At 33.5% G+C, this 27,997-nt stretch overlaps 1 protein-coding gene across 3 annotated transcripts; it reads left to right on the top strand.

Moving 5' to 3' along the window:
• The first annotated feature begins 16 nt into the window (after positions 1-16).
• LOC123694968 (glucose transporter type 1-like) lies at positions 17-21,950 on the top strand. 3 transcript variants are annotated; one of them, XM_045640617.1, is made up of 2 exons: positions 17-186; positions 20,339-21,950. In XM_045640617.1, the coding sequence occupies exon 2, from the start codon at positions 20,359-20,361 to the stop codon at positions 21,739-21,741; it is 1,383 nt and encodes a 460-aa protein (XP_045496573.1). In that variant the 5' UTR covers positions 17-186; positions 20,339-20,358; the 3' UTR covers positions 21,742-21,950. The 3 variants fall into 3 exon arrangements, with proteins under 3 accessions (XP_045496573.1, XP_045496570.1, XP_045496571.1); XM_045640614.1 differs by lacking the exon at positions 17-186 and adding an exon at positions 420-658; XM_045640615.1 differs by lacking the exon at positions 17-186 and adding an exon at positions 5,893-6,068.
• Positions 21,951-27,997: the final 6,047 nt, after the last annotated feature.

Genomic DNA, 27,997 nt, shown 5'->3' with positions numbered 1-27,997 from the left:
CATTTTAATTCGTGAGCTGTGGTGTAATTTGGGTGTATTTGTTCGAAATTTGAAATTGATTAAAGATCGAGCTAAAACAACTTTAATTAATTTGTAAATATTTTTATTAATTAATGTAGAATGATGATTAAAAAATAAAACATTGGTGAATTTGTGTGTGTGTACAAATTATTTATCAAAAATAAGGTTGGTATGTTAATGTTTAAATTTATTTAATGCTAGCGTTTACCTACATTATAAAACCACTAAAATATGCAAAACTATACATAATGATAATTAAATAATAATGTATTAAATTAATGCACATTTTATTATTTCCAAAATACATTAGGTGTCTGGTTTTTAATTTCGATTACCTAGTTTAGTTTCACTCTCCGCCGCGATATATCGTCCGCGAGTATATTATAATAGGCATATCATTTTTTTATTTACAAAGTACATTCGCCAAGGCATAAAATCGATTCGCCAAACGGTTCAATAAAATTCATTACGTTGACACATCAGTGCATGCTCGTTTAATAAAGGCGAGACCTTAGCCACTGCTGGTGCTTGGTCAATGATTTCTTTAATCGAACCTAAACGTTAAAGTGAAATATCAAATAAAAAGTGACAATGCAGTACGACACTGAGAATAGGTCGTCACTTCTTCGTGCGCGAGGTTTGTGATTCTTGTTTTGGTGAAATTTTGTTTTTTAGACCCACAGCACGAGGTCATCGAATGGCGCTTTTGCGTGTAAAAACATCGATTTCTTCTTTTTTTATACCTGTATTACTACCTATTTTCATATTTGAATAAACATACATTGACAAGCAGCTTAATTCAATTCAATTAATTTGATTTTTACCATAATATGTTTCACGAATATGGTCTTCTGTGAATATATTTTAAAAAACATTCGTCGATGTCGAACCATTTGTGCCATGATTAGCAACTTTAAAAAACCAACACCTACCTAGTAGGTAGCTAACTTAACGATTATTTCTAAAATAGTAATAAATAATAATATACTTAAATTAGTACCTATCTGATAGGTATTTTACTAGGTATGTAGGTAAATGCACGCTCGATAGAAGTGCATACCCCACTTTATTCATATTATTATTTATGATGTAACAAAAAGAAATGTATTTTTTGGAACAAAAAAAATTGCCACATTTGGTGCTGAAAATACCACAGGATCCGTTCAAATATTCTATTAAATAAATGACTCATTAGATTGATCGATAGAAGTTCTCATGTACGTATTTGACTTCGTGAAATCACAAGTGATAACTGCGTTAAAAACAACCGACTTCAAACTTGCACTTGCAAAATTTACAAATACCTACAGACAAAAATGCTCATAAAATAAAAACTACTGGGCCTATCCGAATAAAATTTTTATGGGACCAATTCGACACCATCCCGCATCGAACAAAAAAAGAATCACGTAAATCGGTTCAGAAACCTCGGAGTAATCGGTGTACATACATTAAAAAAAAAAAAAAATATACCGGCCGAATTGATAACCTCCTCCTTTTTTTTGAAGTCGGTTAAAAATGTCAGGATTCAGGAATACTGATAAGTGATAACAAAGCCAATATACCAACCTAGCCATAATTTCTATAAGCCATAGTTTCTATATTTTTTTTTTAGTCTGTGAATACCTAGGTAGTTCTAAAAAATATATTTTTAAATTCCAACATGTTTTCGAATTCGAACTTCGAAGATGGAACGAGGAGTTACAATAATAATTATGTTATATCGATATAATCAATAATAATTATGTAATTGATAAAATTACCATATTTAAACGCAATTTCAATATCGAGTAACAAAGGTTTTCCCGCCATTAAACTCAAGGTCAAAACCAATTAAATTACAATAAATGCACACACATGTTTCGTTTACAGTTATAACAATGATTATGCAGAAAAGTGGAATTGTTTTTTTCTACAGATTTCTCCGCAATATTTGCACACAATCGTTTTTCGAAATAATATTTTTTCCATTAGATAGGTAGGTACCTACCTAGTTGCCTACCTGAGATTTCATATAGATTTATAGTTTATAGGTAGGTCAGGATTGTTTATGTTAGTCTTGAGCTGTATGCGTTCATAGTACTCGTTTATTTATTTACGGTTTAAAATTTTATAAACAAGTCGTATCACCGATGACGTAAAAACTAAATAAATGCCCGTTTTTCTCTCACTGAAAGGAGGAAAAATTAAGTATGTAATTAAAAAAAAATGTATTCGACTAAACAAGGGCAACATTCAATCAAAAAACTATATCTCTTGTTGGAAACAAAATGATAACTGGATGCGAGCGTGACTAAATTTTTCCGACTCTCTCAAATGAATAATTTTATAAATAATAGGTAATAGATAAATATAACTAATCTAATAAAATATAATATAATTTAAAATCTAAAAAAAACACGCTGATATATATTATTTTCTGCAATCCTTCTGTGACCTAATTTATTCGAGTAAATTCGGTCATTAGAAATTATTTAATGAAATTTTAATTTTAAATCTTTTTTGCTTTAGGCAATTTGTAGTTTAATTTTCCTGAAAGTTAAATACGTAACTTCTTACGTAGGTAATAGAAGTTAAGTATATTCGCCAAGAATTTTCTGATTGCCTATTATTTTTGTTTAATTTTCATTCAATAATTTCCCTTAACAGTAAAATATCGATACATTTGATCTTCTTCAGACCACGTGTTAACGAGCGTGTTAGTTGTTATATATTAACTTGTGTTATTGTGTTGCTCAAGTATAGGCAATTAGCTTATGATCACGACTTAGGACGGATAGTAAATTGAACTAGTTTAGTGCCGTGGTGTCATCCTGATTTGTTTTGTATTAGTGTATCTTTTTAACCTCCTTAGTATTTTTGCACGATACCTTATGGTGATTTTAATTAAAACTATCACGTGTAAGAATTTTTTTTTATGTAAGAGCTAAAAATTGACAGGATACTTAAATCGAGCTGGGACTCTTTAACAGTAATAGCATGTACTATCTTTACTTGTTTTCATATAAAAATAATCCTGTTTGTATCAAAACAATTGTAACAACGAGTGGAATAATTCTGCTTTTCGAAGGAGAAGAAATTAAATTCTTCCCTCAATAATGGATGAGCTTTCGCATTGCAAGCGTAGAGGGCAGATATCATTGGAATTTATTGAATTCGCTTCCCTGCCTTCTTCGCTTATTGCAAGATTAAAAATAAAATAAGAGTTCCTTTTGAACACTATGATTTTTTCATAAAGCGTGTTAGAATCTTGATTTATTTTTAACCAGTGATTATGAACACATTTTTTCTATATACTCGAAGCCAAATTCAAATGTTTTGTATGTAATAAAATCTGTGCTAAAAAAATGCTAAACCCCAGCAGTCAGCACCGATATACCTAGATGGGATCGAAAATACGACGAAAAATATTGCCTTATTTTTTGTAATCAATCACTAAAGTATTCTTTATTCTATTCTTCTTCTTAAAGTCCTGAATTAGGTGAACCAAATTTTCGTACATATATTTTCTCACGGGTGAAACAGCGTCACACAGCTAGTATTCCTATAAACCGTTCCATATAATTCTGACCTGAACCGAAAATTTTGTAACGTACCCTTGACTTGGTTTTCTTATTACATATTTAAATTGCATCTAAATGATGTTCTACATTGACGTGGTAAATGAGTCTATAAATAAATCATTAATTAATAGTTAGCCAATTTCGTCTATGTAAACAAAGATTCAACAGTAAAGGTATTTTCCTTATTTCCCTATTCCAAAATGTAGTATTCTGTGTTAATTAATATTTGGAGAATGTTGCCAGAAAACCTTTTACAGTGGATTTCATTAGGTACGTTTTATTGGTAGCACAATACAGACAAAAAATTATTATCACATGGTCAAAATGGTCAAAAAATTATTGTCACAAAGATTCATTATACCTAATTAACATAGTCAAAACTAATGTAGTTTTAATAACCATAGAAGCTCGGTAAAAAAAAATGACAAGATCCTACCTTGCATGTAGCATAAACTTATAATCATATACATATTTTATTAAAAAGGCGTAATAAAAAATATTATATCCAGGACAGTAATAATTTGTAATCTTTTCTAGTCACGCGCCCACCCCTCTATTTGAGTTGGTGTCAAATAACATTGGCGCCATCTTGCCGGCAAGTTATGTCCATAAGTTTTATTCAGAACTTACTAAACATATGACTGGAAATAGGCCTTGTTTTAGGACATACAGATTCTGAAGTCTAGACAACATTTTAGTAATAACTTCTTTGTCTCGTTTGTAATCATTACGCGACAGATCAAAACTGTCTCATTATAATATTATGTAAAGTTATCAGCCATGTTCCTATTTTTTTTAATACATTGAAAAGCTTTAGTTTGTATGTCGTAACAAACAAACAAAAAGTTATTTTTTTCATAATATTGCATTATATTAAAATAAATTATTATTAAAAAGTGGCCTAATATAGCACGTAAATTATGTTCAAGTATTTAACACTCCATGAATTGTTTCAGTTCATTCACTTGATAAAAATATCCAAAGAGAATTATTATTATATATCAAAGGTTTTGTATTTGTTTTGTCAAAATAAGCTATTGTTTAAGTTTTTCACACTGGCCAAGTCGTTTGAGGTTACTCAAGGTCGTTATTCCGGAAAATCCAACGTACAGGTCGAGATTCAAATAAGTATTGATTATTCTATTTACCTTATCGTTGATGTACATACTTACAAAAGGTTAGTTGCTTAATATGTGGAATGCGGAACTATAATATTAGTGATGTTTCTAAATGTTGTCAGTAAATCTGGCCAAGCCACCAGTTTTTGCTGAATATGCTAAATTTCCGGACAGCAGTATCATTATGTATTTTACTATAAACGAATTTAAAAAATCGGCATTGTCCTAAGACCTAATCTATGACGTTGTTTACAAAAGATGCGTTTTGAAACTAGTAGATAACAATAATGGATCAAAAGGTTCAATCGGTTAAAGCAAATGCTTAAATACAAAGTTACTGAAAATTGTTTCCTCCTATCCAAATACCATTTAAGGTACAATTCTTAATGTAAAAGCGAATTTATTTTATTTTTATCAATATATTTATCGGAGGGTATGGAGGCTCTTGAAAAGGTCAGGTTTTTATTGTTCATTTTCACGGCACCGATTTTATTTTGCAACATAGTGAGAATTGTTTGCAGTCATTAAGCATAGATTTAAATCTTTTAATGCTATTTGTATCGAGTAAACTGTGGATGTTTGCTCAGGATTGTTTTATATTGGATTTATAATGTAGGACAGTTATTGATCATTTCGTCAATAGGTCACATATTTCGAACGAACATTTGTTTTTTTATGAAATGGATTGGTCTCGATATTTAATCGAAAATTTGATTTAATGTATTGGATAAAGTTATTTTAATAGTAATGATAATATTTATAACTAAAATAAGTGTAGTGATAAACATTCTTCACAAAATGTGTAAACATCTTGGATGTAAATTCATTGAAATTTTTGTGTGATGAATAGAGATGGAATATTTCACGCCTTTAGATTTTGTATAATTTCTTTTGTCCTTGTTTTAATTTTATGTTGTAGAAGATCTTTTGTTGTCATATCAGCATGCAAATTGATTCATTTTGGTTACTTATGACGGCAAGACTTTAAAACTACATTCGAAACCTAACAAGTGATGAAAATTGAATACAGATTACAGAAGTAGGACGATAAATAAATATAGAGCAAACATATTAAGTGAAGGTTTATTTCCGTCAGGCGCCAAGAAACTAGATTAACGCTGAATGTAAAAATAATGATATAAAAATAAGTTCGCGGCATATAATTTGCAATCAAGTAGTTCTTGCGATGTCAACAAAACCAGTCTGCTTCGCTCCGTTAGCCGCAACGTACTATTCATTTGTTTTTAATAAACAAGTTATATTATCTGTGCGCAAGTGAATTTCGGTGTTATTTATCTATGGTCCACATTCTTTTAGTGTTAGTGAAAATTCAGTAATAGTGTCAGAAACTACGAGTTATTTGAAGGTTTGTTGACTTTTATACATTGCGCAACCACAGTCCATGACCAGGCTGATTGCGATTAGAGAAATGTAAATAATCTTGATTTTTTGTGCATATTTAAAGATAAGTTATTTCTTTGTTGGAGGAAATTATAATAATTTAAGTAGGTACCTAATTAAAAACTCCGCGCACGTTCGAGAAATATCAAAGAAATCCGGTTTATACAATCATTTGCGCTTAATTTACCGTCAGCAATTGTTATTTGCAACCTTGGGACAGAAGGCTTTTCGAATTTGTGTCATCATAGTTAAAAACTATCTTTACTGGTTTTTGTGGTACCTTATCGTAATAGTTTTAGCAGTTATATAAAGTAGCAAATACTTTCCCTTCGTCTGCGTGGTTTAGAACATTTTATATTTGTGTCATGTACCTACCTACTATAACGATACCGGTTGTAATATTTACTTGTGTTTGAGCTAAATTAAATACCTACAATGAGTAATAATCATTTCGTAAAAACAAATTTTCATTTGCCAATTTTGGTTCAAATAAATTCTGAGTAAGTATATTGATATGGTCAATAAATATTTAATATTAGGGACCTATGCTTATCTCTTTATTATTTAATTATTATCTTATAAGGATCTAGTAGGCGTACAATATAAAAAATATTTAATCAGAGTCGTCTATAAATGCTAAATTTAACTTATTTGATGTTCTACTCGCTTTTTTATTAAGTTTCATCGCTATTTAGAGTATTATTTTCCTCACTGGATTTTCCATTACCTATATAAATACCTAATGTTTCAAATGTTTAGTTTTTACGACATGGTAAACCTTGAAAAATACTATAAAACCTTACTTTACTTGCCTTACCTTACTTTACTGCACCAGGGTCACTGGTCAGGTCACCCCTTAATGCAGCACTGCAATTTAGGATACCTACTAAATGTTTATTTACTTAGATTTTTTAAATCATATTTTTTTTAGTTAATAATTAATATTTATATTTTATAGTTTAGGGCTAGCCAAGGTTCCTGATGATTCCTGTTTTTCTTTTATTAACTCAGCCCCCGGAATCACAGACAATAGAAAATCTATTGTGTCGTGGCCCGATCGGGCCGCTCGGGGCTCAATGGGTTATTTGTCGGTTAAAATGGCTAATACCTAACGTAAATACTGAATATATCAAATATCGAAATAGTAAAAAAGTTATCAACTAAGCTATCAGACAGCGGTGAAACCAGAAATATAGGTACCTACTCTTCTTTAACACTTCAAAAACGTTAATTGAAATGTGTACTTGATTTCAATGCATGTTCTAAATGTTTGCAAGATAACAATCAAAAGCATTCATGTAATTAACGTCAAGTGTGAAGTAACAGCAATAAACTGAATGGGTTCAGTGACTAATTACAATAGAACCGACTTGTTAGTGTTAGTCATAATGCAGAGGTTTACCACATGGCATTTTTATGCTGACGTGTGATTTTCGTCCTATTTATGGACTGCGAATTAACTAGCTAGTACCATATATTTCTAAATATGTACAAAGGTATAGTTAATTAGTTAGCTACTACTAAAAAATAAGAAAAAGAAATGCGTTTAGTGTTTTCAATGGAGATTATTGAAATAGTATCTATGTTAGGTATAAGGATAACTTATTATAGGTCATTGGGTATTCGATTATTTTATAAATTGTATAAATATTCAAACTTACTTAAAAAGTTTTTTTTTACGTTGACGTCTACAAAACAATTTATAGGTATATTCTGCCCAAGTAAGTAACTCGGGCAGAATATACCATGCATGCAATTCGAGAAAGCCAGCATGAAAAACTTGATTTTGATGTCATGTAGGTAGCTGTGTGAAAGCGTATAGCTGGGTCCACACCGGACGATCCACCGCGATCCGATCGCGCGCGGCAGGCGCGCGATCCAAAGATGCGGGCGGTGTGGACGTGCCGCGCGCGATCCATGCACGCGTTTTGCCGCGCGCGATCCCTACCTCGTGCGATCCGTTAGCGGGCGGTTTTTGTACCCGCTTCAAAGGTGCCTCAGTTGCGTGATGCGCGCGGTGTAGACGCTTGTGTTTTGGTTCGCGCGATCCACCTCACCTCAGAAAGTCATGGATATCTCGGAAAGTCGCCGTCTGATATCGTTGTACAAAAAATTTCCATGTTTATGGGATCCCAAGGATTCGAATTAGACAAATAGAGGTGTCAGGGATGATGCATGGCGTCATATTTCTTGCGAAATGGGGAAGTCGGTCGAAAATCTGAAGAAAATATAATTTGTATCATTCTTTCTTAGCTTGTTATCCAATAATGAACACAATATCTCAAATTGATTAGCATTCATTCTTGCAAAATTGTGTTCCACTTCATCTGAAACTAACTCTGCGTACAGCTGAGTCCCAGATTCCAATCGATTTTTGTAAAGTTGTTTCACCCAAAACCGTCGATTTCTTTTTTTTGATTTTTTTCGCAAACATTTCAGTATAATAAAAGTTACTGCTGCAACGGCAAGACGCCGCCGTTGTACGTGTGACTCCATATCGTACAAGAGTTAGACTGGCTGAATCACGGATCGCCTTAGGATCACTTGGAGCGCATATTTTGGATCGCAAGTTTTTAAAGTGGATCGGCCTAACATGATCCACGATCCATGCTCCGCGATCCTGGATCGCGGATCGCGGGATCACTGGATCGTCCGGTGTGGACCCAGCTTATGAACATAATTACTGTAAGTAATTACTGTAAGGGAAATCTCAAAACGCATATTAGTAAGTACTAAGTATGTATAATATTTTATTTATTACCAATGATAAAAGTTAAAATATTATAAACCAAATACCTACTTAACGCGATATGTAAACATTTAACATCCTCTAAGAAAGTCATTATAGTGATAACAATAATGCGTTGTTTTAAAGTTTTGGTAGGAGTATAATGTAGGTATGACTTACTGTTACGACTCAGTTAACATCATTTATTATTATGTTATGCAATAACATACCAATAAAATTAGATTAATAACTTATTGGTACCTATATCATTAGGTAGCAAAATAGCTTGTTCTAAGGATTATTTTGTGTTTGCTCAGATAATCTAATAATTGTAATTTCTTGCAGAAAAATTAAGTTAAACAAAAAATGAAGTTTAAAATAATATATGTATATCTATGAAGGGTGAACAAAGTCGTTATTATAATATCCTCCAAGTATCTTAATTCTTAATGTATAAACAAAACGCATCATTCATGCACAATTATATACAAACAACTGCTGATAACATATTTATTTGAAGTACACGTATCGTAAATACCTCGATTAAAACTCATTATGAATTCTGTTTATATTTTTAAGATGTGGTTAATCCAGTGTTTTGGAAACTAGGTTTTTCCATTGCATTGCGATTTTTGAAATGTAAATAAGAGGTTTAAAATCTTAGTTAAAATCGTGGAGTATTCGTGAGCGACTAAAAATGATTTTTTTAAATTAAGCGCAGAAAATAGAGACAATTTTTCTAGAGTGGTTATTTCTGCTAACTTTCAAGGGTCTTGTCCAATATTATTTGGACAAGACCCTTGCTAAATTATTTTGTTGTATTTTCAGATATTCAGAATGCAAATTGCAAAATTACAATTTGGGTTCATTATAAATGATATAGTGCCTTAGTTGATATGTATGTAAATATCGATTAGATTGAGCCTCGTAAAATCAAAGTGATACTTTATTATTAACATAAAAGTGAATTACTGTTTTCGTTCATGATAGCGTATTGTTATTTTTCATGTTAGGTATTAAATAGTAATTATCTTACATCTCTTTCTTTAATTAAATTCTCTCTCTCTCTCTTCAGCCTTTTTCCGTCCACTGTACCAGTATCTTACATTCATTCACATGGAAACATAATAATACATTGGATACTTGATATCACAGGAAACAGTGTCAATTAATAAATTACTACACTATAGATATACTGATATGTATTGGCTATCGTGTAGCCTCAATCCTGTCGGGCAAGGTCTTCAAGTATAATGCGGTTAAAGAGATCTACTTCTATCGACAACAATATAATATTATGTACTAACTTATAGATTCGTAGTAAAATCACATTGCATCGGTGACATTTTGATCGGTCATTATCGCATGAAATGCATGTATTTATATTTAAATTATTAGACATACTTAATATTATATCTGTAAAAAAGTCGGCTAAATACGTTTTACATTGATTTAAAGGGTACCATTCACAGGCGCACCCATCCGCTGGATTTGTAGCTGGCGACAAGTCCGCGGACAAATCTGCGTGTGTATGTGTAGTTGTGCGCGGCTCGCGGCTCGGCGCGGCGCTCGCCGTCTGGAGACGGATAGTGATAGACGTGTAGTGTGTGGGCGATGACGGATTTATCCACGGATTGGTACGGCTCGGGGCTCGGCTCGCGGCGCGTGTAGTGAATGCCGGGCTTTATGCTGAACGGATGTTTACCACATTCTTAAGCCCGGCATTCACTACACGCACCGCGAGCCGAGCCCCGAGCCGTACCAATCCGTGGACAAATCCGTCATCGCCCACACACTACACGAGCGCCGAGTTGCAGTCCAGTCGACTGTGAACTTTGGTGAGCCTTGCACGTATCTATCCTACCACGAAAAAAAGCTCTCCGACTCTAGTAGTCGGTGCAATAAAATAAAATAAATAAATAAATAAAATTGTTTTATTTCAGGAAATGTTGGGTTCCCATATAAAAGTAATATATAAAAAAGATTAAGATTAAAGACAATTAGAGCACCATTTATAGTTTTTTCTTGGCTTTATAGGTTTATCCCTAGCATAATATGGTGAGTGAACTTTGCACCAGTACAGAAGTACTGGATTGTCATAATAGTTAGAGGCAGCCACCAGAATACTATTACTGGAGCGTCTCATTCTCTCCCAAAAATTTGCGATTCGAGATCTCATTAAAGCCCTGAAATCCGGGACCCTCGTCTCCAAAAACATGCCAGATGCACTACAGAACCTGGGCAGTTTCATGAAGAGTCTGTATGCGTTATTATACTGCACTCTCAATGAAGAAATCGCTTTATTTGTGAAGTTGCACCACAATTGACACGTATACATGCACATGGAATATGTTTTAAATAACAATTTTTTAACGTCAGTAGTGCACCTGGCAAATCTTCGCGCCAGCATGTTGCTCCGGACTGCAAGGGCCCTGCGCTCTCGTTCAATATCTGAATCGTCTCTTAGATCCCCCGTCAAAATGTGACCCAAATATTTAAATTGTTCCACGATTTTAACAGGAGAACCATTCAAAAATAACCCAGGTATTCTCTCCGGTCCCTGTCCATATCTAAATACCATCAATTCGGTCTTTAAAGCGTTATACTTCAAGCCGTGAGAATTAGCATAATTCTCACAAATTGAGAGTAGTTTTCTCAGACCCTTAATTGAGGGGCTCAGCAGAACCATGTCGTCGGCATAACTTAAATTGTTTACGCACACGTCGCCAAGATGACATCCAACCCTGGTTCCCCTGAGCTCGCCAATCAATCCATCTATGTAGAGATTGAACAGGTCCGGAGAGGTTAGCCCTCCTTGACGTACTCCACATTCTAACCTATACCCGCTAGACATGGAGTCGCCCCATCTGACATAATTTGTTTGATTTCCGTACCAGAATCTCAACAGACGCGCTACACTGTAAGAAACTCCTGTTGCTTCCAGTTTATCCCAAAGAATACCATAATTTACCAGATCAAAAGCTTTACTAAGATCTAAAAAGCAAGCATACACCGATGTTTTGTGTTGCTTATAATAATTTATGGTACTCTTTAGGCTAAAAATAGCGGCGTCCGTTGATAGTCCAGGACGAAAACCAAACTGTGCTTCATTAATATTTAATGATCTCTGTATTTCAGGATGAATAAGACTCTCCAGCACTTTACTTAATATAGTTCCTAAAGATATAGGCCTATAGTTAGACGAATCGCCTAGATTACCGCTTTTATTTTTAGCAATAGGCACAACTATTGTTCTTATCAAATTTTTGGGCAAATAAGAATATTTTATGCACTTGTTGTATAGGTTGCACAAATGTTCGACCAACTTCTCACTTCCCCAAATTATATGCTCAATGCTGAGACCGAGCAAGTATTGCATCGACCGAAAAAAATCTAAATCTGTTATCAAGAATCCACCATAAATAATGCGTTGTGATTTATGAATTCCTTTAATCCATACTAATGTTATAAAAGCGAAAGTAACCTTGTCTGTATGTCTGTTACTCAATCGCGCCTTAACTACTGAAGCAAATTGCATGAAATTTGGTAAAGAGATATTTTGATACCCGAGAAAGGACTTATGCTACTTTTTATCCCGGGAAATAGGATAGGTTTTGTCCCGGCAATCCCACGGGAACGGGAACTATGCGGGTTTTTCTTTGACTGCGCGGGCGAAGCTGCGGGCAGGGCCGTCTTAGACTATGCCGGGGCCCTTGGGCACACAAGAATTGGGGGCCCTTTGAAATATAAAGAAATCAAACTAGGTACGCAAATTTTTTCCCACAATTATATATGTTTTTGCCCTAAATTGAAACTTAAAGAAGTAATAAGAAAACTGAAAGAAAATTTCTATGTAAAATGTTTGCTCCATTTTTTTATACATTTTACAAAAAAGTTACTTCTGACCAATGTTGTATTATAATATGGTCTTTTGAGGAAACTTTTTTTCCTTATTTTTTTTTATATAATTCATTTGAAACGCTGCTGCTGTAATGGCGCTCCAAAGTTGACTTTAATTAAATTTAATTAAGAAATATTTTAAGAATTACTTTTTCAAATTACCTTTCTCTTTGAATTTATATTTTAGGTTTTATGGCACTCAAATGCTTTATAAATAAAATATAAATTCAACAAAAAAGGTCGTGTTCCATCGTTACAATATTGTATTCACTGAAAAGTGCTTCATATTGGTTGAGATGGTTGTTAAATTATCTCAATAGATGGCGTGCGGTGTGTCCCTTAAGACAAAATTATTGCGTGCGTTATTAACATAATTTATTCAAAGCCTAGGCAAATGGCAAAAGTCAAAACGCTTGTCATCTATTCGTATAGAAATGGTCCGGTGTGAACAGAGTTCACTAAATTCTAGGACCTTTAAAACTACAAAATTTCATATCCAGCAGAAAATTAGTAAAATTGTTCAAAGGAATAAGGATTACTAAAAATAAAATTCAAAATTAACTGTCATTCCGGTACGTGAATTAAAAAACATATTCCAGGTTATAAATAAATAAAAAAATAGGTGATTTCGCGATTTATACTGAAACGATAAGTTTTATCATAAAATCATTTAGGTGTGAAGTGATTTAAGAAACCTGTGCATATTATAAGGATGGAATGAGTTTATAAATCGTTATATCTTAGAAAATGGTAGGAAGCTACATCTTAGGAAAATAATGTATTGATTCTTTTGTATAGATAATTTTATGATCTACAATTTGGGTAAAAGTGGTTATATGATAAAACTTACCGTTTCGGTAAAAATCACGAAAAACCTATATTAGCGGCCTTCACACGTACAGTTTTGAATGCCGTTCCTGGGACTGCGCGCCAATCTGCGGATAAGTCTGTGTAGATTCGACCGCGCGCTGATCTGTGTAGAGTAGAAATGGATGCACGTCTGGTGATAGCATTAGCTGGTTTCGTAGTGGGTTTTAATAATAATGTAAAAAGGAGACGTGTATGGGTTATAATATAAATATAATGGTTAATAAGGTATAATTATACCAAGTTTCATCGAAATCGAACCGTTAGTTTTCACGTGATGCCTTCACATACAGACAGACAGACAGACAGACAGACAAAAATTTTTTTAATCACATATTTGGGTTTGGTATCGATCCAGTAACACCCCCTGCTATTTATTTTTTCAACATTTTCAATGTACAGAATTGACCCTTCTACAGATCTTCTCTAATATATAAAAATCAATGCCACTTTTCGTTGTAATTCCATAACTCGAGAACGGCTGAACCGATTTCGATAATTCTTTTTTTATTATATTCCTTGAAGTACGAGGATGGTTCTTATGTAGAGAAAACGTTAATATGTACCACGGGCGAAGCCGGGGCGGACCGCTAGTTTATTATATGTATAGATTTGCCATAAGCATGGATGTTCCCGATTTAACCTTATAAAACCCGTCACTGCTTCCACGCTCCAAACCGCCATTTTCTAATATTTGCATCCACACGTGGCATCCGCGGAAAACTATAAAGATGTGCGTACGCATCGACGCAACGCATCAAAACTGTCACGCCACCACGCGCTCATCGCATCTACACGCACGGATCGGACGGCAGGATGGTATGGCGCGGGGTGTTTCGCGCGGTTTAAACTGTACGTGTGAAGGCCGCTAATATCTGTTGACTTTTAGGAAAAAATTTTTTCGTAGTAACAGAAGGTCGGGAAATTTTAATATATTTTTGAAGTGAAACTTCTTTAGGCGCGTTGAGAGTAAAATTTCAAGGTTGCATCATAACAATACCGTAACGTCATGGAGTAATTCAACGATTTTGGTATCTTATAATCTTGCCAAAGAAGTGGGCTATTTAGCACCGAAATAATTTTTCAAATCGGACCAGTAGTTCCCGAGATTAGCGCGTTCAAACAAAAAAACAAACTCTTCAGCTTTATTATATTAAGTATAGATTGTGTTTTTAATAATTTCACCAAATTTCGGCTGGATGGGAATTTTGGTCGTGGTCGTCGTCGTCCTTGGTAGTGTGACCGAAACATTAGCAAAACGTCATAAGCTTATATCAATTAGTATCAATAGTGGATTCTATTCTCTAGCGTTTCTGCCACTTGTCTAGAGGCCCAGAGATTAAAGTTTTGTCACAACGCCCTTGTATGCTATTCTGTAAACTTAGACTTGTTAGTAATTTTCATAAATCGCAAAATAATTCAAGTAAAAATATATTATACTAGATTTCCGCCCGCGGCTTCGCCCGCGTTTGCAAAGGAAAACCCGCATAGTTCCCGTTCCCGTGGGATTTCCGGGATAAAAACTATCTTATGTGTTAATCCAAGTTACCCTCTATATGTGTGCTAAATTTCATTGTAATCGGTTCAGTAGTTTTTACGTGAAAGAGTAACAAACATCCATACATCCATACATCCATGCATCCATACATCCATACAAACTTTCGCCTTTATAATATATTAGATTAGATTAGATTAGATTAGATTACGTTAATAAGTAAATAAATAATTCGAGTAAATGTCTGATAAGTTAATTATAATGGTCTTCGAATCACTCGAATTATTCCATGTAATAACCTTGTAATAACATAGATGTTTTGATTCGAATAAATCTGAAAATGATCTGACGTTCTGGCATTAAAAAGCTGTATTGCTTTTTAATAAAATATTTTGAGATTTATGTGAGAAAAATTGTCAGTCCTACATCTCCTCCAGGGGGGCCCCCTGACGATGGGGGGCCCTGGGCACTGGCCCCCTGTGCCCCTATGGTAAAGACGGCACTGGCTGCGGGTGGAAAGCTAGTTATTTATAAAATTAATTATCTATATATGGCGAATGACTGACAAGTTCACCGACAAATCCGCGCGCGCACACACACGTACGGATTTGTCCGGCGCGGCGCGGCGCTCGCGTATCCAGACGGCGAGCCCGCGCCGAGCCGCGAGCCGCGCACAACTACCTACACATACACACGCAGATTGGTCCGCGGACTTGTAACCAGCTACAAATCCAGCGGATGGGTGCGCCTGTGAATGGTACCCATTACTCTGTGACTTGTAACATCTTTTAAATGCTTTTAAATTTTAAGGTAGCTAGGGCGTATTATAAAAACGGCAATACAGCCACAAACTTTGAAAATGATTGGTGTAAGTTAAAAATAGTAATTATCTATATATTTAATACCTAAATTAATACCTTAATATAATAAAGCCGAAGAGTTTGCTTGTTTGAACGCGCTATCCGGTCCGATTTGAAATTCTTTCGGTGTTAGATAGCCCATTTATCAATGAAGGCTAAAGGCATTACGCTAAGACCAACAGGAGCGGAGCAACGCGGGTGAAACCGCGAAGCGCAGCTAGTTATTAATATTACAGTCGTACAATATCTGTAAAGAAATCGGCTAAAGAATTCGATACGCTTTGCATTGATCAAAATAAGGCTGAACGGATGTTTACCACATGTTTTGTGTAACTTATGGTGTAAGTTAAAAAATAGTAATGTTAATTGATTAATTTAGAGTTTCTCCACACATCCAACAATAGTTTTCACTTTTCAATATGTATCTACCATTTTCTTAATTATTTTCCGAATATCCTATTTTAAAATGATTTTAGGTTTTATTCGCTAACGTTGTAGTTTGTTATTATGTAGTAGATAGGGAGGCGAGGTAGCTAAATGGCGTAATTCAACGGCGTCGTCGAGACTTATCAAAATCGAAAGAGAAAATAATTTCGAAAAGAAAAGCTTCTATGGTAAAAACCATTTTAGCGGTGGGTTTGGCGTGTACGGATTTTCAAAAATGTAAAAAAAAACAGTTACTTGGGCATTCTCGAGCGCGTCAGATATTCATACTACGTATGCCCCAAGTCCCTCTGATAACAACGGTATACTAATCTGCCGGTTTGCGTGGTGGGGCTAGGCATATAAATTCGTCAAAAATGCACAAAAAAAAAAAATTACTCGAGCGCGTCAGATTTTCGGAAGGGGTGTTAAGTAGGCCCCAAGGAAGCTCCCCATAAAAAAACTGACGATTACGACATGACGATAAGTTATGATGAATTTTTGAAAATGCAGAAAAAAAGAGTCCTTTTGAAATACTCGAGCGCGTCAGATTTTCATAGGGGAGGTTTATCTCGGTATCCTGAAAGCATATTTTCTTAATCTGACAAAAATGTTGGTGGGTTCTCTTAATCTGACCGAAAAAGGTTTGTGGGTTTCTTTTTTTTAATCATCGTTATTTCATATCAAAAGAGTATCATAGTTATTTTTATTTTATATTTATATAGTTCTTAGATTACAAAATAAAGTATTTTGTAATCTGAGATATAGTTATTATGAAATATTTCGTATTGTTTTATTTGATTGTTCGAAAACTTATATTGACAGTACAGATTTTTTGTTTATTTACAAGCAAATAAAATGATACAGAAAACCTCGTTTTCATATTTTCATAAATAACGTGACTAACTGGATGTATTTTAATGTTGATGATGTTTTTCATAGCCAACGTTCGATGTCGGCGGTTTTGAAGTCGTAGTCGTCGTTGGAATTTTAATATCTTCTAGTTTTTTTTTAATATGCGGCAAATTAAGTTTGATTAAAGATTTAGAAATCTTATGATTATTTTATTGATTGATAAGAGGAATAATCTATTACGTATCTAATGAAATAAAATTTGTATTTCATAATTATGATAATAAAGACAATTATATCGATTGTAATTCCTTACATTATTGTGACAGCAAGTGATTCCGATTTGGTTTGAATATGTATTATATTCTAGCTGCTCCACGCGGTTTCACCCCTGTGGCTCCACTCCTGTTGGTGGTAGCGTGATGATATAATTATACCCTATAGCCTTCCTCGATAAATGAGCTATCTAATAGGGTTGTTGAGGATTCCTCTTCCGCTTCCTCATAATGTGGAAGTTCCGCAATATTTTGGGTTCCTCAACCGTTACCGCATCCTCAAAAATTAAAAGAAAAAATTCCTCTTCCGCTATCGCTTCCTCAAAATTTAGAGGAAATTTATGAGGATGCTGTATCTCCGGCAACGCACTCGCTGCAGCGCGATGTGGGCCGATCCGATCGGGCGGCGAATTTACAAAGCCTATATATACCGTGAAATATGCCAACATTGCCACTTTTTTAGAATAATTTCAATTTTCTAAAAAATTTTCTATAGAAACGTTAGTATTTTATCTTAGCATATGTTTTTCTTAGATCGTGTGCATATATTGTTGTAGCAAACCCTAAGCTTTTTTCGATGGTGGGCATTGTTGTCAAATAGAAATCGCTACAGTATTGGGTAATTTTGCCCACCATTGTAACTTTTGTTTAAAACAACCTTCCGTGGTAATAATAGCATTAATTAAAATACTCTTCAAAAGTTATTTTATAACATATTATGAGTAAAAATATTCTGTGTTTTAGCCATCATGCACAAACTATCACTTGAATTTTCACCATTTTTTTCCCGCGAAATCGCACATGATATTCGATGAGTTACGGTAAGTTGCTAATTTAAGTTAGCGACACAAACAGACACAAACAATAGGCAGTGTTGTCAGACATATAACCTGTTTTACACCAAATACTATTCATATTGCCAAAGTATGAAGGTATTTTGCAATTTAAAAATTGTCTTATGAATTGATCTTGGGCCAAAGATAACCTTGTGGGCAATGTTGGCATATTTCACGGTATTATATGTATACTATTTGTGTCACGAGTCGGACTCTTGAGCTTTTGTTTATACATATTACTCAACAAAACCTAATCTATCCCAGTTAAGAAGTGTCCTAAATGAATAAGCTTTTGTCGAGATATTTTCAAACAGATACGAACAAAACCTAGTAGAGTAGAGTCTTCACCATCACTTGAATTTTCACCATTTTTTGCCCGCGAAATCACACATGATATTCGACGAGATACAACAAGTTGCTGATTTAATTAAGCGACACAAACAAGAGGCAGTGTTGTCAGACATATTACCTATTTTAAACCAAATACTAATTACTAAGTGTAAAGCCATATTTTTGGGGGCAATATTGGCATATTTCATGTAGTAAAAATATCAATATGTACAGACAGGAGAGTGTTTTCGTGTCTTGTTTTAATTTTTAATTTTAAAGGTTTTAGTTTTTAATTTTGATTATAATTTTCTATCATCCTCGTCCTCATCCACTTCCTCTTCCGCTTCCTTTTCCGCATCCTCTTCCTCAAAAAAATATCCTCATCCTCATCCGCATCCCCTAAATTTGCGTGTGAAAATTCCTCTTCCTCCTCCTCTTCCGCATAAGCACTTCCTCAACAACCCTACTATCTAACACTGAAATAATTTTTCAAATCGGACCAGTAGTTCCCGAGATTAGCGCGTTCAAACAAACAAACAAACTCTTCAGCTTTATAATATTAGTATAGATTAAACGAATAACCTTTTCCCAATCTTGTCAAAAATGTTTGGGATACTTCTTAGTTCATTCGTTTCGATATTTCTCATAGGAATGGTATCAGATATAAATTTTTTGGTTCACGGAACTTCTAAATTAGATTTATTTAATCAACCTTATTTAATACATACTTATCTAAGATTTTTGTTACTATACAATATAGTTAAAAAAATAAAGCAGGAAACTATGCACCTATTTAAAAAAAATATTCAAAGTTATGAGATAAAACAAAAACAGACAAATTTTGTTTCTCTGTATACACGTATATTACAGAAGAGTTATCAAACTATTGATCACTATCTTTTATCACTGATGATTGTATATGATATGACCATTCTTTTCAAATATTTTATTGTGTTGTGTTGTGAGTGTAAGTAAAATGTTTTATTGAGAAAACTTCTGTGAATATGTGCCTAGTCAAATAATTAAAACAGTGCTTTATCCAGTTAGTCGTTATTATAATTTATATAAATTAGATTTTTCGTGTAAGGCATGTGGTAACCATATTGTTCTCGTTAAACCGTTTATACTTACTATTTCTGGAGTCATAATTTTCTGATAAATAAAACGAAGCATTAATTACAAATAATTGACATAATGATACCAGATAGTTTTTATTTTTAAATACATAAGTTCATTAATAAGTGATTGATGGGACATTGTTTCATATACAAGTGAATGTATAAAATATACCAGAATATGTTAAGAAATTCTGAAGAATAATTCTTCTTCAAAGATCAATACTTATGAATTATGTATGATATGAGGTCTTCATACATAATTTGTATGCATTCCTATCTCGGACGTTTTACAAACAAACTAGATATGTAGCGAATATAGTGATGAATATTATTATTAAAATCTTTCTCACTCCATTAGGTATTAGTCTAATTTTCCCTATTTTCTCTCCTTAATTTGAAACAAGAGATCTTGCAAAAAATTCATCTCAAACAACTATCCACAAAATTACGTAATGTATTTCGGTTTCTTTTATCGGAGACTACCGAAAATCCACTCACTATTGACATTTTTATCTCAACATCACGCTAACCTTGAATTCTGTTCATTTCAGAGTCTTTATCGCGGCCCAAAATGACGAGTGGCGGGACTACGGGGCCGCTCCTGTACGCCGTGTTTGCGGCCGTACTGGGAATGCTGCAGTTTGGCTTCAACACCGGAGTCATCAATGCCCCCAGAACGTTTATAGAGAACTTTATCAATGAAAACTACAACGTCAATAGCGGGGTCGTCTTCAGTGTTATCGTCAGCATCTTCGCTGTTGGTGGCATGATTGGATGCCCGCTAGCCAGCTGGATCGCCGACAAGCGTGGTCGTAAATTCGCCCTGATAATAAATGCGGCGTTCGGCATCGTAGGTGCCGTCCTGATGGGCTTCAGCAAAACTTCAACGTCACTGGCCATGCTTATTATTGGCAGATTTTTCATCGGCATCAACTGTGGATTCGCTACAACCGCATCACCAACTTATGTCTCCGAAATAGCTCCAGTGCGACTGCGTGGTGCATTCGGGACCGTTAATCAATTAGCCGTAGCTTTCGGTATGGTTGGAGGACAAATTCTCGGCATTGACGTGATTCTGGGCAGCGATGAAGGATGGCCATGGCTCCTCGGATTAGCTATCATACCGTCAGCTGTCCAACTGATAATGTTGCCTTTCGCTCCAGAAACCCCACGATATCTGTTACTTTCACAACGCGATGAAGAACAATCTAGAAAAATTCTATCCAGCATCAGAGGCACTGATGAAATTGACGATGAAATCCGAGACATGCAGATCGAGGATCAAGCTATGAAAAATGAGCAGAAATTTACAATCGGCGATTTAATTCGTATTGATTCGTTAAGAACACCCTTAATTATTGGTATTGTGATGCATTTATCTCAACAACTGGGTGGAATAAACGCTGTATTATATTTTTCGTCATCGATTTTCGTAAAGACTGGTCTTTCGGAAGGAGATGCTCGTCTAGCTTCAATTGGAGTCGGCAGCATGTTGTTTATAATGGCCTTGGTTTCGATTCCTTTGATGGACCGTCTCGGCAGAAGAACATTGCAACTGGTTGGTCTCGGTGGAATGACAGTGTTCTCAGTGCTCATGACTATTGCATTTTTCACGTACGAAAACAATCAAACGATGAGCGTATTCGCTGTTATATTTACCTTACTATATGTCGGTTTCTTCGGTGTTGGTCCTAGCTCCATACCTTGGATGATTTTGTCGGAATTGTTCGGTCAAGGTGCAAGGAGCGCGGCTGTGAGCGTGGGGGCTCTAGTCAATTGGTTGGCCAACTTCGTCGTTGGTTTAACATTCATTCCTATGTCTGATCTATTAGGTAACTACGTATTTTTACCGTATACGGTGTTGTTGATTTTATTCTATGTATTCACTTATTTCAAACTACCCGAAACGAAGAACAGGACGATAGAGGAGGTAACAGCTCTTTTCAAGAAATAGTCCCGATTGTGAAGGCGTTATGTCGACATCACATTCCTTATAATATTATGATTGCAATAAGTCTACATTACCGATTGTGATAGTTACTGTATTAAACTATTTTATAGATACTGAAGGCAGTTTTCAAGACCCAGTGTTTATTCTTTGAAGTCGTTTACGATTTCTGTGGTTCCAATGTAAGTTTTGGCGCTATTATAAGTAATTAATAATAATTTTTATATCTCAATTAAGTCCAAATATGTGTCATATTTTCTAGATATATCTATATATCCAGGATTTATGAACTTATTATAATAATTAATTCGAAATATTGTTACTCGTCAAAACTTACACTGGACCCCTTTGTTAGGAAGACTGAAACCTCACTTACTTACGTATATCTTGATATTCTAGCAAAGTACTTATTCGGATACTTGTCTAATATACAAATTTATTAGTATAAATTATAAAAATAACCTAGTACACGTATCTGTATTCTATAATGTTAAATTTTGCTGCAATTGTTAATTTATTTTAAACACTTGTGAAACGTATTTTCATAAAGGTAAGAGGACCAACATATATAATTTATTTATAATACATATTATTACGTTGTAAGCACAATTTCTTTGTTTTTATTCGGTGCTGCCTTTTTAATGTTTTTACGAATTTTTATGCTTGTTTCAATCACAGTGCCTTAGCTTTGTTTGTTGTTTTGAAATATTTCATTAAAGCCGTTGATTATTGTTAAGTTAAAATATTTACTGGGTCCTACGTTTTCTTTAAAACAGACTATTCAAAATGTTAATAAATGATAGATGGTAGACATGTGCTATCTCTCTTGCACAAAGGCGGTTGGTGATTCTCTATCACTGTCACTCTGTGTGGCGCGGACACCATTCTATTATTTATAATACAGATTATAAATAATATAAACTAAGCATAGAACACCAATCAAACTATATTATATCTTTTCTATAATAACATTAGATTTTCACCGTCCTAGTGTACTATAGTGCCAAGTTTACCTTTAGCGCGAGTTATAAAAAAAAACTTGCATACATATTATAATTATGAATAATCGTACCTATTTAAACTGTAATCGTAAATGCTTAGCATTATTGTACTCAAAACTCGCACTAGAGGCACCTTATTCAGTAATCACGTTAAATTAATAAGCGCGGATTTTTCAATCCTTGGTTAAAATTTATCCGTATTCCGTCCAATAAAGTATTACACGAACATTTTAAAATGTCACCTGTAAACATTGAGATATACATATGGAGACACCGCCTACATCACTTATGTTCCGCTCAACATACGCTATATGGCGTAACTGCACGCTCATTTTTTATTTGTTTTAAAGTGAAACGCATCAAATATGCCTTGGTGTGTGTTACGATATTGCACAAATAATACAAATAATACGGAAAAGTGCAAAGAAATAACTTTCATCGGTAAGTACCTAACTAGATAATAATTTTTAAAACTTAGTTTGAGCAAAAAAATGGCGCACAGATTTTGTTCGTGGTGTCGTCTCCTCCATACGTAGTATAGTCGAGCCAATTTAATAGGCAACATTTGACGTCTATCAATTTTATCTTCGAAGAGAGGTAACCAGCTTAAAAACATCGATTGAAGTGTATTATTCGATACGGATTTGAAACATTTGTCAATCGAATTTATTAATTTATGATGATTTTTATTCACAAGTAATCAATGCATTCGATTCTAGATGTCAGATTTCGATTTTTAGAGTAACGTCTCTAGTATTTAAAAATAAAAAAGGTTTATTGACACAAAATTGTAGCGACGTCAGTTCTTCAATTCAGAAATTGTTTATTATGTTTAGGATGGTTTATCAGTAAAATGAAATCTTAAAATTACTTGTATCGGTCATTATTACTATAAATATGTAATCGTAATTGAAAAAAGTTAAGCAAATGTGCAGTTCTAACAAAACGAAATATCATATTATTCTCTGTCGTCGATACTAGGTTACGTTGTTGAATTTTGTTGAACTGTCAAATGTTGCCTATTAAAATGGCTCTACTATAATATTATCTCAATGCCTGTAAACTGTCAAATACGGACAATTAGAATACATTTTTGAAATGGTAGTTTAATACGTTATTCGATGAATAAGTTTTAACCAAGGATTGAAAAATCAGCCCTAAGGGAAGTTAATGTATGAAATAAAAATATATCTATTAAAAAAACTTATTTAATATGTGGTCTAGAATTGTCTCGAAATATGTAGATATAATAATGATATTTTATACAGTTTAATTTTAAACTATCTTGATACATTCCACTCTGATAAATTAATTCTAGGATTAATAAAAAATTATATATATCTTCGAATCGGTTTTGATATGAAACTTCATTTTGGCTCAAGTTTGAACAAAAGATAAAATTATATAAAGTAAACATCTCAAAGCAATGCATTTTTATTTCGTATAATTAACTACACGTATTTCTTTTTAATATTCATTGAGAAAAGACAAATACATAAAGTTTAAACGTACCTAATACAACTATAATTATACATTTATACCTCTTTAGAAGATAATTTGTTTCTTAAATTATCTAAATTCTAAAATATGTCGATGTTATTAATTTAATTGTTATTTTCCATAAAGTGTATCAATTTTCACAATTTCGAGAAACTAATATAACTGAACACAGTATAATATATAACTTAGTCAATGTAAAATTCATAAATTTTTATGATACGATTATAACGAATTAGTTTTAATAAAATTTATATTCTCTCAGTTTTATGTATCTAAGGGACACACATACAATATAAGCAAATCAAAATGGTTCCCTGTTTTTAAACCAAACCCAATTTAACTGTGAAATAAAAAACTATAAATTATCGTAGACAGAGAAACTAATAGACAAAGGTACTCTGTAACCGCGACTGAGACAAAGATAGTTTGTCAATGTATATGTTGAATGTTGCCATGAGTATCCGAGCTCCCGGATGTTTTGGAAAGGGTAAATATTTTTAGGAGCAATTAAATAAAACCAGTTACGAGATTTTTCTTTTGTCTTTATAATCAATTTAGTAGATACAAAAAAATATAAGCAGATTGATTATTGATGACGAAACAATGTTAATTTCGTGTACACATTTCTTACTTTTTCATTGGCTTGTTCATATTTTACAATATTTTGTGAGAACCCAATCTTTTCTCCCACTTCGATCCATTAATTACGTAGGTCTGGATCATCTGGAAACAAATCGATAAACATAGGTTAATAATAATTAATGCTCGCAGGTAGTTCAGGTTCTCTAAAATTATAAGTGTAATTTTATGTCAATCACAATTATTACTATGAGAAATAATAAATTAAAATATGTTTTCGATGCTGGGTTATTATGGGTTATTACTGGGTTATTATGGGATTTCATATTCATTTACTTTCGAGTTTCGCCATATTGTCAAATCAATATTTTTTTATTGATGATCGGGGTATTATTTTTCCCGACACTGGCAACACTTACTTGTTGATGTTTATAGGTTATTGAATGTAAAAATCGATATTACGCTAATAGTTTCCTTGTTTTAACGCGACTTGTTGTTACTTTAGGCTAAAGTATAAATAATCATCACTGAGAAACTACAAATAAGGACAATAAAGTCGTACTTACGCGTGAAAAGACACACCCGCAATTTTCTTCTCACTATCGCTTATACATGCAATAACACGACAACGCACCATTCTATTTACTTCGATGTCTATATTAAGATAATTTCACCGTCTTTTCAATGTACTCGTATCGATTTTTTACTAAATAATATCCAAAATTCGAACACCAAGCACGATGAAGGCACGAACTGTCAAAGTTTGTTTCGCAACTCAAGTTGCGGATCTTGAAAAATAGGTTACACACTAAGGGACAAAAAATTGGGTATTTGTGTCTTTGTCTTATGCATTTGTTATGGTATTTTCGCTCTCTTTCTTGTGTAAGTGAGAAAGGTATCGTCATTGGGTCTATTAGTTACTCTGTCTACGTAAATTATATTCATTTGATAATATAATCTTTGTCGTTATTAATTTTGTTCATTTTAAACTTATATAAATCAAAGACAGGATATAAAATATTATTGTAAATATTGAAGAAAACGTTACAAAATATATAATGATCAAAGTATTATAATTATATAAAATACGTATACAATGGTACCTAAGCTTTGCTTTTGAATTTTGTATAAGATTAAGTCGACTACTCACGTACCTGCCGCAGGGGCAATATTGGAACAATCTTGGTTGTACGGCGCGTTGGAGCAATTTCAGCTGTTCTCTAAATTTCCCCTGCTTGTCTATGCACATCACAATTAAGGAGCCAATTAAGGGTGCAATTCCAATATTGCCCCTGCTGCAGTACGTGAGTAGCCGGCTTTACGCATATTATTGAATATAATATATTTTCATTGTCGCAACTGTATTGTAAATGCCGTTAACATATTTTGAAATGTATAATTTCATCTGTGCAGCTATTGCAAGTTGTTTAAAGGGTTACTTGTAAAACACCGGCAACCTGGCAGGACAAGATAGCTAACATCATAAGCAACAACATTTGTTCTACGACTTTTGATAATTTGTTAGATTTTATTTTCATACAAAAATAAATATTCATTTAATTTTCCGTTTGAATATTATAAACTCTACGCCTCCCATAAATTACGTAAACAAGAAGCGAACGAGAGGGGGAAGGGGGCGTCGCGTTGTCCATCCGATAATGAATAGAACATAGACTTACAAATGTTACGAAAGTAACTACAATAAAAGTTTAAAAAACATTTAAAAATAATTTATTGCGTTATGCCAAAAGTCGTAGAACAAATATTGTTACTTATGATGTTAGCTATCTTGTCCTGCGAGGTTGCTGGTGTTTTACAAGTAGGTAACCCAATATATACATAGATTTTGTTGATAATTAATTTTTTTTATATTTTATAGGCTAATAAGTTAAACGTATAACTTTTATCTGTTAAGTTACTATGTAAATGTTATAAAGTAATTTGAAGTTAAAAAAAAAAATACGAATTTATTCACCTGTTGGTATTAAATTATTTAGAAATTATCAACTCATAGTATTTTTATTTTTTCCTTACTTCCTTACTAATATTTTAAATAACCTTACCAATATTATAAATAAGAATGTGTGTTGGTTTATTTGTTTGTATGTCTTTCTTTCACGTGGTCTGTGGATAGTTAGGAAGCCATAGACAATGACAAAAGTTTTTTTTACCTGAGTCAAACATGGGAAGCTCCCAAGAAGCTTATAAAAAAATAAATAAAAATAATATTTATTAGCAAATTTTACATAATATTCGGTTCACAATTTTGCTCTGCCTTCTGAACTAGGTTATTTATTACCTGTGTCTCAGAAAAACAGTGCCTTCCCTTATGAGTTCATACAAATATTATTAAAAACGTAAACAGAATAATATAGTTTAACAATTTAAATAATAAAAATTACTAGTCTATATAGTTCAGGATACATCGCCCATTTTTGCAAGTGACTACTATCAAGCTGATTTTCCGTTTGTAGCTTTATTTTGATGAGACACCGAATAATTTCGTGTACGAAACTCTCGATTGTGGTAGCTAACAGAGATAACAAGGATAAAATTTTTTGATTTGATGGTTCTCAAATATTTACATATTACGCAATTTGTAGGACAATATGTCTGTTGAATTATATAAACATTAATTAAGTGAAAACAAAAAAATCAGCTTGTTAGTAATCATTTATGATGACCTCGTTATCGATACACTTTGGAAAGGGGGACTCTTTGAACCAACCATAGATTTTGTAGGACAAATATTTTTTCGAATAATTTGGGTAATTATCTTGAGATTGAACGAAAAAAAAAATTCAGTTAGTAATAAATATTTGAGAACCATCAAATCAAAAATTTGTATCCTTATTATCTCTGTTAGCTACCACAATCGAGACTTTCGTACACGAAATTATTGGGCGTCTCATCAAAATAAAGCTACAAACGGAAAATTAGCTTGATAGTAGTCACTTTCAAAAATGGGCGATGTATCCTGAACTAATAATATAAAAATGAATCCCAAAATGTGTTGGCAAGCGCATAACTTTAGAACAGCTGAACCGATTTCTTTAATTCCCTTTAATTACTATATTCCTTGAAGTACGAGGATAAGAAGAATAAGAGCCTTATGTAGAGAAAACGTGAATATGTACCACGGGCGAAGCCGGGGCGGACCGCTAGTTAATTATAAATATATA

Source organism: Colias croceus, chromosome 10, assembly GCF_905220415.1.
Source record: "Colias croceus chromosome 10, ilColCroc2.1".
NCBI classification, from domain to species: domain Eukaryota; kingdom Metazoa; phylum Arthropoda; class Insecta; order Lepidoptera; family Pieridae; genus Colias; species Colias croceus.
Note: the sequence above shows the minus strand (reverse complement) of the source record. Positions and strands in the feature narration are given on the sequence as shown.

Bases quoted from the DNA above. Each gene is read 5' to 3' on its own strand.
- LOC123694968 (XM_045640614.1), top strand. From the start codon at position 613: ATGCAGTACGACACTGAGAATAGGTCGTCACTTCTTCGTGCGCGAG. The intron at 659-20,338 runs GTTTGTGATTCT...TGTTCATTTCAG, and splicing joins GTCACTTCTTCGTGCGCGAG to AGTCTTTATCGCGGCCCAAA.